Source organism: Ctenocephalides felis, unplaced genomic scaffold, assembly GCF_003426905.1.
Source record: "Ctenocephalides felis isolate EL2017-DRISC unplaced genomic scaffold, ASM342690v1 CF-g0.4_SCAFFOLD_01170, whole genome shotgun sequence".
Lineage (NCBI taxonomy): Eukaryota > Metazoa > Arthropoda > Insecta > Siphonaptera > Pulicidae > Ctenocephalides > Ctenocephalides felis.
Window position 1 is genome coordinate 84,066,781 of NW_020537324.1, and position 17,082 is coordinate 84,083,862.

The 17,082-nt window shown below is 30.3% G+C and overlaps 1 protein-coding gene across 1 annotated transcript in view; it reads left to right on the forward strand.

Moving 5' to 3' along the window:
* LOC113367838 (E3 ubiquitin-protein ligase MIB2-like) overlaps window positions 1-17,082 on the forward strand; it is a 50,117-nt gene extending 33,035 nt beyond the window's left edge. The window contains 18 exon segments of the mRNA XM_026609416.1: window positions 1,864-2,031; window positions 4,001-4,172; window positions 4,332-4,447; window positions 6,949-7,048; window positions 7,116-7,201; window positions 7,303-7,490; window positions 7,559-7,673; window positions 8,885-9,063; window positions 9,125-9,338; window positions 9,413-9,525; window positions 9,587-9,748; window positions 10,828-10,971; window positions 11,030-11,111; window positions 11,187-11,315; window positions 11,318-11,452; window positions 13,250-13,554; window positions 15,321-15,569; window positions 16,978-17,082. Of these exon segments, the coding sequence (XP_026465201.1) occupies window positions 1,864-2,031; window positions 4,001-4,172; window positions 4,332-4,447; window positions 6,949-7,048; window positions 7,116-7,201; window positions 7,303-7,490; window positions 7,559-7,673; window positions 8,885-9,063; window positions 9,125-9,338; window positions 9,413-9,525; window positions 9,587-9,748; window positions 10,828-10,971; window positions 11,030-11,111; window positions 11,187-11,315; window positions 11,318-11,452; window positions 13,250-13,554; window positions 15,321-15,569; window positions 16,978-17,082 (2,762 nt within the window).

The following is a 17,082-nucleotide window of genomic DNA, read 5'->3' on the forward strand; positions in this document are numbered from 1 at the left end:
TAGATTGAAAAGTATAAATTCACTTCAGATAACAAGTTGGTTTGCGAAAAATTTACAATCGAATAAAAAATTGAATGTGTGTATGCTTGGTCAATTGCCAAATATTTCTAGATGTACATCCTGTCTGTCTAAAAAATTTGTACGTTTAGTTTTAAACAATTGGACATATGGATATAAGGTATATTATATATATATGTATGTATGTGTTGTGTCGATATGTGAAATTTCGTATTACGAATGAACGATTATTAAGATGCAAATTTGAGCACATTAGTATAGTGTCGAGTCCTTGTAGAAGAAAGTTGATAGGCCTATCTATATTTAAAGATTATTAGTTTCCGTAGGGTGAGTTATAGTGAGGGGTTGCATTTCGTCGCGTTTCAAAGGTTTCTGAACATTTTGCATACTCAGACAAAATGGATGTGTTTGTGTGTGTGTGGATACAATTTTTCGTCCACGTTTCGGTTACACGGATCAACCGATTTGGTTGGTTCAAAAAACATCCGATTCCTATTGATAGGGAGATGTTGAAATTGTTTTTGTAAAAGGCAGGTCCGGCAATTACGGAGATAAGAGTAAAAGTGTAGAAATAAAAAAAAAACAATCGAGTTTTAGAGAGAACGGACATCCGATTGAAAGATCCAAAAAACATTCAATTTGTTATGATTGGTAGAAGTGGTGACTAGTTTTTGGCAAAGGTAGACCCAGCGGTTTCGGAGATACAGCTAAATGTTTAAAAAATGCATTTCTTGAGTGAACTAAGCGTCCGATTTAAATGATTCAAAGAACTTTCTGCTTGTTTACACATAATAATTGCTTTTGGAAAAAAAAATTGTTCCTAATTTTTTTTTTTTAATATTTTGTAATTTTAGATTAAAATTTAAAAAATTACCCAGGCTACACAGTCTAAGCCCACTCTGGTGCAAATATTTATCCAAGTGCATTAGACTGTGTTAAAAGTTTTTGGCAAAGGTGACCCCGGTTTAGGAGATACAGAGCTAAATGTTAAAAAATGGCAGTTTTGAGAGAACTAAGCGTCCGATTTGCTTGCTTGTTTCAACAAAATAATTGCTTTTGGAAAAAAAATGTTTCTAATTTTTTTTTCAAAAAATATTTTTGTATTTTTTTTGGATTAAAAATTGAAACAATTTTCAGGCTAAGCACTGTCTAATCGCCACTCTGGTACAAATGTTTACCCAAGTGCGTTTAGACTGTTTTTGTACTGGAGCACTTTCCAATTTTGTGAAAACTATTGAAAAATGTGAAATGCCGCCAAGCTAACACAGTAAGTGAAAATGTCGCACGGAATTATTTCAAATGCGTTTAGACTGTAACTATACGGGAGCACTTTTTTCAATTTTGTGCAATTAGACACTATTTTTTTTTTAAATTGAATTCGAAATGAAATGACGATTGTTAATGTTCTGGAGATAAATTACTTATGATATACATTTGTTTGCTCAGATATAACAAGATAGTAAACATAATGAAAGTTACACTATTGTGCAATAATATATTTGAAACGTTTAAAATTTCTCGAATATCATTACAGTACGGAAGTTCCAGCAATTTGCCTTAAGGCACGATGCCATACACCACTATTACTATAAGAATTTACACCGAAGATCACGATCTCGAAACGTTTTTTGCAAATAGCTGGTGGTTGCAAAAAAATTCTCTTACAAAGATGAAAAAAGTGTTGAAGAAATTCACACTTTAAAGGTCATTTAAGTATTGAAAAACCACGAAACGATAAATTATAAGATTCTAACTATTATTAGTCTTTTAAATTTTTGTGCCCTTTTGTTTACTTTTTTTTTAATTTTTTGCCCTCCAGTGTTTTACTATTTCTTTTCTAATTAGACGGAGGCGAGGGCCACTGCGGGACTGTTTGCGAAATAGGCAGTGCCGGATCGACGCACTCGCCTGAATTAACAGTGGTCGTTTGTTGGGACGCCGGTCTGAGGACGAACTACAGGACAGGACATCAGGGCAGATACGATCTGAGGGCTGTCGATAATGCACAGACAGGTAACTAGAAAAATAATTGACTTTTATTAATCGATTTTATTAGTCATTCAATATATATCTATAACACTCATATACTTATATTAGTGCAGTAAACGGAGCGTTTTAGGTCTGAATTTTTTTACTGTGCTCCGAATTAAATGAAATTTTGGAATTAGGTTCATCTCACCCTCAAGTTCAAAAGTGAAAACAATTCGGGTTCGGGGGATGACACCTTTTCTCAATTGTGTTATTACATTTTTTTCAAAATAACGTCGGAAATCGATAGAAGAACTAATTATAAGAAAAAATGTCTTCTATGTTTTCAAAAAAACTATACTTTTCAAGTTACTGGCCACTAAAATTGATATATTTTTGGCGTTTTTCTCCGTTTTTTTTGCAAATATCTCCTAAAATATACATTTTAAAACAAAAATCATGTAGTGAACAAAATAATGTCAATAAAAACTTAATAATCGGTATTACATAAAGTGTTCTAGGAAAAATATTAAGCAAGATTTGAAAGAGCAAAGTCGTTTTTATTTCGTTCAAGATTTAATTGTTGTATTTAAAGCCATCTAGTGTGAAGTTTTACATTTTATGCATTTCGGTGAAATTGGTTTTTATAGTGCTCAACATAAGCTTTAAAATGAGTGCTGTTACAATTTTTTGCGTGTAAAATGGTGAGCTAACATACAAATAAGAAGCATATACAAAGTTTTTTTTCTTTTAAATCATATGGTTTAATGAGCGCCATTTCCACCAGAATTAAAGTAATTTACATTCCATCTAGAATTCACTTCATTATGGACATCTTGATGGATTCTAGCAGATTCACTGCTTTAGTACAAACTATTTTCAGAAAACTCACGATTTTATAAAAACCTTTTTTTCCAATTTGCGCGGCCCCGTAGTCTTTTAAGCATTCATAACTCTGTCAATTTTTGTGTGAAAGAAAAATAATAAAAAACAATAATAAGCCAGAAAGATTCCTTTGATTTTTATCTATATGCTTTTATACGTATCTTTTATTCTTTTTGAGATATAATGAAAATAATTTCGGTTTTTAAAAAAATTGGAAAAAAAGTTTTTATAAAATCGTGAATTTTCTGAAAATAGTTTGTACTAAAGTAGTGAATCTGCTAGAATCCATCAAGATGTCTATAATAAAGTGAATTCTAGATGGAATGTGAATTACATGTGGAAATGGCGCTCATTAAACCATATGCTTTAAAAAAAAACATCGTATAAGCTTCTTGTTTGCATGATAGCTCACTCATTTTACACGCAAAATACTTGTAACAGCACTCATTTTAAAGCTTATTTTGAGCACTATAATACCGAATTTCACCGAAATGCATAAAAGTAAAACCTCACCACTAGATGGCTTTAAATACAACAATTAAATCTTGAACGAAATAAAAAACGACTTTGATCTTTCAAATCTTGCTTAATATTATTCCTAGAACACTTTTTAAAACACCCATTTATTAAGATTTTTATTAACATTATATTGTTCATTACATGATTTTTGTTAGAATGTATATTTTAGGAGATATTTGCAAAAAACGTAGAACAACGCCAAAAATATATGAATTTTTAGTGACCAGTAACTTGAAAAGTATTAGTTTATAAAAGACATTTTTTGCTTATAATTAGTTCTATCGAATTCCGACGTTATTTTGAAAAAAATGTAATTACATAATTGAGAAGGGGTGTCATCTGAATTGTTTTCACTTTTGAACTTGAGGGTAAGATGAACCTAATTCCAAAATTTCATGCAATTCGGACAGTAAAAAAATTCAGACCCAAAACGCTCCGTTTACTGCACTATAGGTCTTTATTTTAATTAAAGTCCTCTACAAGCTTGCGTTAAACCCTCAACGATTATCTGAAAATGGTGTGCATTGCCTGTCAAACAATTACTATTTCCATTTCAATAGTTTAGAGATGGTTTTATCTGTTTACCTTATTTTTTTCTGTCTTCTACCAGGTGTCGTCCATCCGAACATAATCTGCGACGAGTGCAAAAGGAACGGCCTGGCGGGCATAAGGTTTCGCTGCGCGACCTGTCCGGACTACGACCTGTGCGTTTCGTGTTACGGTGACGATAAACACGATATCGAACATCCATTCATAAGATACCAGACACCCAACAGTCCGGGGTTAGTAGTCGAAATTCAGTCGTAGAAATAAAACCTTAGCCACACCTTGCTGATTCCAAAAATTTATACTCCATGCTTTATATACAATCATTGGAATTTTTAGCATTTTTAATGATAAAGGTGGTGAAATTTTATTATTGTACTTTTTACTAATTTTAGAGTACAAGTGGGACCTAGAAAAAATGCAGTCAAAATCCAACTCAAAGGAATATTTGTTGGTGCTAAAGTTGTCCGTGGAACAAATTGGGAATGGGGTAATCAAGACGGAGGAGAAGGTAAACAATATAGTAATATAACTAGTGGGGTGTATGGCATCGTGCCTTAAGGCAAATTGCTGGAACTTCCCGTACCGTAACAAAATGTTCGAGAAATATTGAATGTTTTCAAATAGATTATTATAAATATTGTAACATTGTCTAATATTTATAAGAATTATATAAACTGAATTGCAAAGTTAAATATATTTGTTTGCATAAAGTACATTAGAACTTTAGTCAGAATTACGATTAAAATCTGAATTATTTTCGATATACCAAAAAAAAAAAATTGAAAAAAAAAAATTTTGAATCAAATTTTTTTTCCAAAATCAATTATTTTGTTAAAACAAGCAGAAAGTTCTTTGAATCATTCAAATCGGACGCTTAGTTCTCTCAAAAACTGCCATTTTTTGCACATTTAGCTCTGTATCTCCGAAATGGCTAGGTCTGCCTTTGCCAAAAACTAATAACCACTCGATTCGATTCGATTCCTATTTTCTGCACGATTTGCTCTTTATCTCCGTAATTGCTGGACCTGCCTTTGCCAAAAACTAATCAGATCATCTCCCTATCTATAGGAATCAAATGTTTTTTTGAACGATTCAAATCGGTTGATCCCTGCGCCCGAAAACGTGACTGGAAATTTGTATCCATACATACACCCTCACACACACACGCATCCATTTTTTCTGAGGTATGCCAAAATGTTCAGAAACCTTCAAAACGTCGAGAAATGTAAAAATTTTCAATTTCGATTTTCAGCCCATTACAATAACTTACACTACGGGAAGTTAAATATACTAGATGACCCGACAGACGTTGTGCTGTACCCATGTCTACAATTCAAAAGTTTCAATTTTTTTAATAACCTATACTGATATTTACCAGTTGGTTAAAAATTATTGTGTTTTTCACACTACAGTCCATAACGAAATGTATATACATCCATATGGGGGATCTTAAATATACAACTGCTTTAAATAAAATGATGAGTCTCAGAACTCACACTTAACTCTTTAATTATACTGTGAATTTCAAATCAGCCACATAAGACCATCGAACAAAAATATTGAAATATGTTCAATAAAATAGTATATTAGAAATATACACTACAATTTATTAAACAAATTTATTTCCAATAGCTGAATTTATTTTAATGGCAAGGGTTATCCAATATTTTTAGTCAATCCTGTAGATGTAGATGTATAAATAAATGATTTTTTGTTTATTCACGACTAAAAGATCGATTTTCCAAATTTATGACACAAAAATTCTGCCTTTGTGATTTATAGCTTAAGATATACGTATTGGAAATTGCAGTCATTTAAACGAATTCAGAAAGAATTAATATATAGTATCCGCGGTAAAGGTACAATATCACATTGGATTTTTTCACTCAAAATATTGCTTCAATAATGTTGCCCATAATTTTTATAATCTCCTACTATATATTAATTGGTCAAATCCTTTTCATATGTGCACTATTCTATCTACGATCATTGAAATTAGTGCAGTAAATAAATGGAGAGAAAGAAGTGTGTAACCTGTGAACTTTTTTACTGTGCTCCAATTTGCGTGATATCTTGAGCCAAGTTAATTTTAAATCAAATACGATTAATTGTAATTTTAGTGAAAATGGCACTAATAAAACTATTTGATTTAAATGCAAAAAAAACCCTTTTGCAGTACTCATTTTTAAACTTATTTTGAGCACTATAAAACCCCATGGAATATATAAAATACTAGCAAACCCGACGAACTCCGTTTCGCCACCAGATGGTTTCGTGAGAAAGATGAAGAAATTTTTTGTTTGTTTTATATTTGAAAAGGAAAAAATTGATTTTATTACAGTAATGAATTTATTTCGATTACAAAAATTAAATGTTTTTTAGTTGAACTTCTCTAAGTAAATGAAAGTGAATCCGCAAATTATCCGTTTCATTGAAGTGCTCTTTGGTAAACCACATTTTTTGGTTTTTGGTCTGACGTTAACACAAACAAAGCGGATGGTTTTCCAACTCGTGAACAGGCAACGTATAACTGTCCATGTGAAAAACAATGATTTTCTAAATAATCTATTTGAAATTTATCCCGCAAACACTAAGCGATTGGCCTTGCGACGGAAACGGAAGACCAGTCGGAATCATTGGTATGTCACCAAATCGTCAGCAATTTTTGATTGAATGGTGTAATTCAGTGCGTGTACATCATTATTCTTTGCGGCAAGAATTGCTCGTTGACTTAACCAAGCTTAATTCTGATAGTTCTCACTAATGTCTTTACTCGAATTTTTAATTACGGTGCGTGTAGTTCCAACAATTTGCATTAGGGCACGATGCCATGCTCCGCTATAAACCTTGCGGAGGCCGAGAACTTTTCAACGAATGCAAAATTGTCGAAATCGGTTCGTGCGTTCTGGAGTTATATCGTTGGAAGGAAAATCCAGCTTATTTTTATATATGTAGATATATGTATATATAAATTATTGTATTTATTTGAATTAAATGTTCCTTTACCAGGTCAAGTTGGTCGTGTGATGGACATCCGAGGTTGGGATAACGAATCAATTAGATCAGTAGCTCATGTTAGTTGGGTTACAGGATCCACTAATGTTTATAGGTAAATAATAATAATTACAGTAATAAGTTACAATATATGATTTATAAATATTCCATTTTAATTTCAGGCTTGGGCATAAAGGTAATGTCGATTTGAAGTATGTGCAAGAATCTAGTGGAGGTTATTACTACAGAGATCATATGCCTGTTTTAGGTAAGAATAATAGATGATTATAATAAATAAATTCAAGAACAAGATTGTGGTTTCTAAAATTAATTATGATTTAATTCAAATTAAAATATTTTCAATTTTAGGTAAATCTGAGCCAGGACATCCGACCAGATTAAAAATGAGTACAAAAGCCACAAACAATGGCACCTGTAATAATTCCTTTTTCGCCGTCGGCGAGCGAGTTAAAGTCGTCATGGAGCAGGAGCCATTGAAACAAATGCAGCAGGGTCATGGTGGATGGAATCCTAGAATGGCCCAGTATATAGGAAAGGTAAACACACTTAATAGGCAATAGTTATGTTATTTATATGTATTCTTAAACTATTTTATTGCAAATAGATTGGCACAGTGCATAGAGTAACTGAACGTGGAGACATTCGCGTCCAATATGAAGGCTGTTCGAATCGATGGACGTTTCATCCTGCAGCCTTGGTTCGAGTGGATGGAACAGCAGGTACTTATATATACATATATACATATATATATATATATATATATATATATATATATATATATATATATATATATTGTATGATTCTGAATTTGATGTTGACATATGTATTAACAAAGTCTAGTAATCGGGCATAACATCAATAAAAAACATGAATTTCTTTCAAAAATTTATTCTATATCCATACGTTTCGGCTATAATCCTAGCCTTCATTCAGTGGAAACTAAAAATAAAATTAAAAACTAAAAACAATTGAATTGAAGTAAAAAGAAAAAATAAAATAGTAAATAGTACTTACAATTAGTTAATCTTAGTGTTAAATTGGAAGATTTTATTAATCCATGGTATCAGGATATGGTAATGCACTACACTATGTATTATAAACATTAAACTTGTAATTACACAATATTTTCACAAAATACTAATTTAAAAAATCACAATTAGATAATGTGTTGTTCGCAGACTGGTTGAAGATATAATGGAGAAACGACTTTTTAAAAAAAATATTTTTTTTTACCAAGATTCTACACATGTGTGGAACGAATTGCGAATCCTTTGGGCGTCGTTTTTATTGTTTTGTGAGAAATTTGGAAATACTATCTAAATAAAAGAGGTTTGTGTCGCACAGCGTGTTAAGTTCATTCCGTTTATTTATTGTTTTATTACTCTAAATAGTTAAAAAAGATCCTTCTATAATTCTTCGATTGAATAAATTTTGTTCGAATTGTAGTACAGTCGGGTTAGAAAAGACCATATTGTGTTTTAAAGTATAAATATGCTCCGCAATCATAGTTTTACATTGCCTTGGATTTTTTTAATTTTTTTATGTTGTTGTAAACGTTTATTAAGTTCTGGCTTGTTTCTCCTATGTAAATTAAATTACACTAAGATTAACTAATCGTAACTACTATTTACTATTTTATTTTTTATTTTCACTCCAATTCAATTGTTTTAGTTTTTAATTTTATTTTTAGTTTCCACTGAATGAAGGCTAGGATTATAGCCAAAACGTATGGATTTAAAATAAATTTTTGAAAGAAATTCATGTTTTTTATTGATGTTAAGCACGATTACTAGACTTTGTTAATATATATATATATAATATATATTATATATATATATATATATACATATATATCATTTATTTCAATTTATATTTAACTAATTATTTTTATATACACTTTTTCATTATCTATTACGAATCTGTTATCTAGCTGCCCCAATAAATGGTGTCAACGATGGTGCATCAACATCAACTCATCCCCATCAACATCAACAGCCTACAGGAAGGCAGACGTTCAACATCGGAGACAAAGTCAGGGTCATCTGTGATGCCCAAGCCGTCAGAACTTTGCAAAGAGGTCATGGGGAATGGGTCGAAGATATGTTGCAGGTAATTATTGATAAGATATAAATAATATTTATATTCTCTTTCATCATAATTTTTTTCTCAGGCTTTGGGAAAAACAGGCGTAGTAACAAAAGTCTACAGCGACGGCGACTTGCGCATCGAGATTGAAAAGAAAACTTGGACTTTGAATCCACAATGTGTAACTTCACTGAATCTGCCTTTAAATACATCAACATCACCTCAAAGATTAGCCACGATGAATCCAGAACGATGTAACAGCATGGCTGATTTGAGTCATCACAGGAACGAACCAGTTTGTAAGCGAAAATAATTGTTTAACATTATTTGTATTTATAATTAATTTGTACTTAACATTATATGTCTTTTATAGTAACGCCTTTACCAGTTATGGCCAGCAGTACAGGTTTTGATAAATTGGTTCGAGAAGCTGCACAAGGCAATATGGATTACGTTAAAAAATACATAGAACAACATCCCGATCAGGTATTAATAGATTTTGATATGGTTATCTAACGTATATTAACAATTGTTTTCTTTTTTTAAGGTGGATGCGAGAAGTGGTGGCAAATCTTGTTTGCAAGTAGCAGCTCATCAGGGTCACTTAAATTTGGTCAAATATTTATTAGATAAAGGTGCCGATGTGAATCAGACTGATAATGATAAGGATTCAACGTTGCATTATGCAGCTTTTGGTAACCAACCAGAGGTAAATAGATAGTTGGATATGTAACACAGTGTATAATTTTAATACTTACTTAATATATTATGAACAGGGCGGGTAAAAATAGCATGCAAGTATTTTTACCTGTTTGAATGTTACTAACTTTAAAATTGGTTGAAAGAGTTAGCTGGTAGTTTTTATTTAGATTCAATTGAATTAGTTTTTTGTCATTAGTATTTGATACATAGCAATATGTGATTTTTTTTACATTTCTCAAAACGACTTTTCATTCCAAACATTTTAATTTGTGTACATTAGTAAAAACTAGACAAAATTTACTAAAATTTAGTGTAAAGCTATATAACAAAATTTTAAATAAAACTTATTGGAACATTTATTTCGTGATAATATGTTTAATAATATGTGAACTCAGGACTTTTTTTAGTTTTTTTGAATACTTCCAAAATTTTGTTCCGGTCTTATTGTTTTATATACATCAGTAAAAACTAGATAAAATTTACGAAAATCTAGTAAAAACTGTTATATACACTACGATATTGAAATTTTGAATAATTCGTTGTTGAAATTTATTCGGATTATTCGGACTTTAGTATCTTGATAATTTGCAAGTGTAGGGGTTTCGAACATTTGTTCAGTTTTCTTTAAATAACTTTTAATTTTATTCTCAGACATCATAATTTGTTTACATTAGTAGAAACCAGACAAAATTTACTAAAATCTAGTATAATCTGTTATATACACTCAGATATTGAAATTTTGAATAATTTGTTGTTGAAACGCGGACTTCAGTATTTTGATATATTGTTATATATGCATTTAGATCATTTTTTACATTTCTTGAAATAACTTTTAATTTTATTCTCAAACATTATAGTATGTTTACACTAATAGAAACTAGATAAAATTTACTAAAATCTAGTAAAATCTGTTATATAAACTTGGATTTGAAATTTTGAATAATTTGTAGTTGAAATATGGACTTTAGTATTTTGATAATTTGCAATACATATAAGCTAGTTTTTCCATCCGCTTATAATGTATTACTAATTTTTTATTAAGTTGAAGAATTTATTTTTTATTCAGGTTATATTTTTATTTTTCAGGTAATGGAAGTATTATTAAAAGCTGGAGCCCATATAAACGTACTGAACGCTTCCAAATGTACTGCCCTGCATATATCAGCCCACAAAAAGCCACCACATTGTGTTAAAGTCTTACTGAAATATGGAGTCGACGTCAATATACAAGTAAATATATTATTATATAATAATATTATCACATAATGATAATGACATATCTTATCAGGATTCATACGGAGATACTGCACTCCATGATGCCATTGGCAAGGACAGTGCTGAAGTTATCGACTTATTATGCAACACTCCTGGTAAGTACATATCGATACCACAAATAAATTTTGGTGCACGCACCCAAGTCTAAAAATGTGTCTATTACCACCCAGCTTATGATGTGACAATTCAAAATCATCGTGGTTTCAACGCTTTGCACCATGCGGCTCTAAAAGGCTCTCTAACTGCCACAATACAACTTTTGAGGCGTGCCAGACAATTGGCGGATTCTAGAAAGGCAGACGGTTTGCTGCAATACATTTGGCGGCTTTGAATGGACACGCTGCGGTCGCTAGGGCTCTCATAGAACGCGGGGGCGCCGATAGAGACTTGACAAATGCTAGGGGACAGACTGCTTTGCTGTTGGCCGTATCCCAAGGTAAGGGGTAAAGGAAGGAAATATATATATATATATATATATAATATATATATACGATATATATATATATACGAGTAATATATATATATTATATATATATATATATATATGATGAAAGTTTTGTCGACGTTGATACATATTTGTAAAATTTTTTGCAGCCCAACCGTCGAATTAAAAAAAGATTAAATAACAAAATTATTTATTCCATTATACGTTTCGACACTTGATGTGTGTCATCATTCAGTAATCAAACCAGGAAAAACAGGAAACATTAATTATGATGTAAAAATTTATTTAATACTAAATTTGTGTAAAATAATAAAATACTATTAATTAACAAACGAGAAATAGGAGGAGCACATATTGCCCTCCTATATTTAATGTTATGGTAGCATAGCGTTGTGTGCACTATTGAACACAACACTGTTCATTGTTATTTGTTCTTTAATCTTGTTATTTAACCTTTTTTTAATTCGACGGTTGGGCTGCAAAAAAAAAATACAAATATATATATATATATATATATATATCTTATATATAAAAATGGATCGCAAAATGTGTTGGTAAGCGCATAACTCAACAACGCCTGGACCAATTTTGCCAATTCTTTTTTTAAAATGTTTGTTGAAGTCCAAGGATGGTTCTTACGGCGAGAAAAAATCGAATAATTGCCGCGAAAACCCTAAAAACAACCCTTATCTTTTTCTCATACAAACGTTTTCTAACTAAAACATAGAATCAATTTGAGCTTTATTGCTATTATATAAAGTTCATATTAAATTACAAGCACTCGCTGTATACTCCTCCTAAACGATTATTCGGATTTTGATGAATCTTTCTGAAGTTTGTTGAGAAAATTTTCTAGGATGTATGTGATTATAAATTACTGGGATGTATGTGCTATATTGTAGAAATAAATGGAAAAAATTGCAAAATCAAAACTATCATCTGCTAAAAATTTCAATTTACTCATGAACCTAGACAATATTAGAATATGTATAATAAATTTATGATTATGAATAAGAAAAATGAAATGTCTACATTATTATTGCCGAAAAGCAGCTGAGATATGCCAGAAATTAAAGTAATATAAAAGACAGTATATGTATGTAAGGTAGATTGAATGATACACATATGAACAGGATATGACAAAATAATTTACTTAAAATATGAAATTAAGTATTAATCAGGGCCGGTCCTACCTTTAATGCGATGAATGCGAAAAATACGAGCAACCGCCTTAGGGGGCGCCTACATAAGATTCCGATATTAAATTTTCAATATAGTTTTATTCTTCAATAGATAATTTCTTTGCATCATTTAGTAATCTTTCCACAATATTTTTAAAATTCGTACAAATTTCACTTTATAACAACAAATGGGAAACTAGAGATGAATACATACAATTCGGCCCTCACGATATTGATTAGGAGAAGTTTAAGATGCAATTTTGGATATTTAAATAATAAAAAATTAAATTAATTTAATCCAACATGAAGTACCAGTGTTATGTTATGGTTATGGTTATGTTATATCGTTTAAAAGACTTCAATTTCCAATATAGTGTGGGAATTGAGACTCATCACTTTATTTAAAGCAGTTTTAATATTATATTTCATATTATAAATGTATATGTATTTTGGCGTAAAGAGTAATTAAAAAAACAATAATTATTATTTTTAGGTAAAGGGTAAATATTAGTATATTATAATAAAAAATTGTAGACATGGGTACAGGACAACGTATGTCGGGTCATCTAGTATATATATATATTTCTATTTCTATTTCTATTTCTAGGTCATTGCAATGTGATAGAAACCCTAGTATCGCTCCGTTGCTCCTTAACGGCTCGTGATGAAGACGGAGACACTGCTCTGCATTTAGCGATAATAAAAAGTGTAGCAGATGCACCTCTGCCCTTACAGTCGGATGCACCATGTATAAGGGCTCTTTGTGATCACCAGAAACTGGCAACATTGACTGAACATCGAGTAGGGATGGCTATTGCTTGCTATTTAACCAGAGAAGGATGTCAGCTGGATGCCAGGAACGGGAAGGGAAAGACTGCTCTGGAGTTGGTGCAGAATGAGGAATCGAGAAAGGTAAATATAAGGATATATATATATATATATATATATATATATATATATATATATACTAGCTAACCCGGCAAACGTTGTTTTGCCATAAAAATATGCCTAAATTGATAAAAAATTAATAAAAGTGCCAAAAATCAAATATTTAATAGATTTGAACTCTGATTCTTTGACAAATAGTTAAAAACTTGTTATAATTTTCAAAATTATTTGACATTTCATACTTCAAAAATTAATTCACTCGCATCATAGTTTTTTGTTTATTATACTTTTGTCATGTCATATATGTCAATAAAATTTTCTTTCAAATATTATTTATTTGTTAATAAATTAATAATTATTTTAAGTCCAATGAATATATAAATATAATTGTTAAATTCATAAGTTTGGCTAAATCAACACAGGAATATTGTGTATTTTTTATATAAAGATCTGATTTTTGACATTTGCATTTTATTTCAAATTAATTATAATTGTCAAAATATTTTCTTTTCGGTCAAAATTTAATATAATATGATATAATATTTAGTTTGTCTAGTTTGTTTTTGTCAGATTCCAATGATACCCTCAGAATGTACTATTTATTCCATTTAAGAGGTTACAATTTCTTGTAAGATTAGCATTTGCGATGACAATCAAAATATATCTTAACCGATATATTAATAATGATATTATATTTTAATTACATAAATTTCTTTACACTCCGATAAATAATTCCAACGCATCATAGTGTTTTGTTTATTTTAATTGTGTTTATGTCATTTTTTTTTAATTAAAGAATACATTAAATTTTAGTCTAAATCGACGCAGTATCTTTATCTAAATATACAATTTTTATATAAATATTTGATTTTTTACATTTGCATTTAATTGAAAAATAGTGAATGTCAATTTCATATATCCAATTTGCACTAAATTTATAAATGTCAAAATATTTCCTTCTTGGTCCAAGATTAATATAATATGATAATATTTATTTTACAATAATGTTTTGTATCTATAATTTGCTTGGCAATATTGCCTATAACATAACTTGGAATAATTAACTTATTTGCTTCTTATTGAAGTAAGTCGTTAAACATTTTTTGTGAAATGTAAAAATTTTGTTTATGATTAATTTTAAATTCAATATGCCGCTTTTTATTGTGATCTCTGATCTATAATGTTTTGATGAAGTTTTGGTTTCCGAAATAATTTGGTAAGCTAATCAATTAAATCTAAATCGTAAAACTATTTATATAATTATTTTCATAAATACTGACAAATGACATTTAATTTTTTACATGTCAACATTTATTCAAATTTTTAAGCATTGATTTTTAATTAGATTTAAAACTATAAACAGTGATTTTGAATATAGCATTTCATTAAATTTGTATTTAAATGTTGGATATTTCTATATATGTACATGTTTTTGAATTTTATTTTTTAAAATGTCAATTTTTTTTTCAAAAATTATATATCGAAATTTTCTTAATTTTGACATTTGTCATTTTAGTGTTGTTTTTTTTTTTTTTGGTCATTTTCTGCCAAAATTTTTAGAAATTTATAGAAATTATATATTTATATTTCAAATTTACTTTTCAAAATTTCCTATAACCTAAGTTGGATATATATGCACACGATGAGCCAATAAAATTTAAAATCGGTTCAGTAGTTTGGGCGTCCATCGCGAACCAACATTGTGACACGAGATTTATATATATATATATATAATAATATATTATATATATATATATAAATATATATAAATGTTTATAATTCTTTTATAGATTCTGATGTACTTCCGCTCCAAGCGGCCGCCTCCTGCAGCTCCACCAATGAAACAGGTGCCCCCATTGCCCGTGGGACGCTCCTCGATGAACATCAGTGGCCCATCGCATTCTCATGGAAATAGTAATGCTGTCTCTGTCAATAATTTGCCACAGAATTTGATGACACTCTCATTGAATGAGAGGCAGTCTAAAATTAAGCACAATGAGAACGAGAATGAACAGTTGGAGATGCCCAGCGAATGCATGGTAAATAGAATAGAATAACTAGTTGGTATTGGTATTTAGCCTTGAGGGAAGTTACATGAACTTCCCGATTTGTGTAAATAATCGACTTAATCAATAAAAAATAAATTAATTTATGAGTGATTAAAAGTATTCCGAGTGGATTTATTACACATTATTGAAAATCGAACACGTCAACCCGGTCGGAGTATTTTTTAAAACCAAATTTTCAAAAATCTATAATTTTTATAATTGAACCAGTTTTCGTAGGACGTTAATGGTTTACTATGTTACAGACCAAGTACTCTATCATTTACCAACTAAATCATCTAATTTATTTTTAACAAACGTTAAAAAAAACTACTCATTTTCTCAAACTTTAATAAATTTTTTAAACTAAACTACTTGTTGTAAGGCCGTAATATTTCAGTAAGTTCTATAAGACTATGATATATATCGCCAAAAAAAAATTCTATGAAAATCGGTTTAATTTTTTTTTTAATAGTTAATTACAAGAAAACGGCTCGGTAGATTTTCACCTAAAACTAATCAGTGTCATTCCCAACTAATATCTTTTGAACAGTTTTTGATTTTTTAAATCGGTTCGGTAGTATGAGCTTAAATGTGGACGAAACGTTTAACACTTTTTTCCAAATTACAAAGAAACGGCTCGGCCGATCGTCACACAAAACTGAGAAACTGAAGAAACGATAATCCTCATCGAGATACATCAAATGCTTTTTAAATTTCTGAAATCGGTTCAGGCGTTTTTGAGCAAACGTCGATAAAAATTCTAATTTTGACAAATGCCAAAAAGATCATACTAATTTTTGCAAACTTCGACGAATTTTTAAAGCTAAACAAGTTGTCGTAGGGCCGTAATATTTTAGTATGATCTAGAAGACTATGGTATCTACCGCCAAAAAAATAATAATAAAAATAGTCAAAAAATTTTTTTTAACACGTTATTACAAGAAAACGGCCCGGCCGAGATTTACCAAAAACTAATCAGCACGATTTCCAATCGATATCTTTCGAAAGGTTTTTGAATTTTCAAAATCGATTCGGAATTGCGGGCTTAAAACGTAGGCGAAAATTTTTCACTTTTCTGCGATTTATAAAAAACGGCTTGGCCGATCGTCGCACAAAACTGACAAACAAACATCGAGGAACATCGAATGGCTTTTAAATTTTTGAAATCGGTCCAGGCCGTTTTTGAAAAAACGTCGATTTACAGCAAAAAAATCTGTTCACACACACGCACACACACACACATACTTTTTCCAAATTTGGTCTCATTCGATTCAGAATGTCTTGAAACGTCGAGAGAAAACATAAAATTAGCGATTCGGATTTTTTGATGAAAAAAACTGCTCCTTCGGGAGGTTAATAAAGTGCATATACTTATATATGATATTACTGTTTATTTTAGGTCTGTAATGAACTTAAAATCCGGTCCAATCTTCGAGCCCTGCGGCACAAGATAGCCTGCGACGACTGCGCTTCCAGAATGAAAAAATGTGTCCTCTGTTCCTAA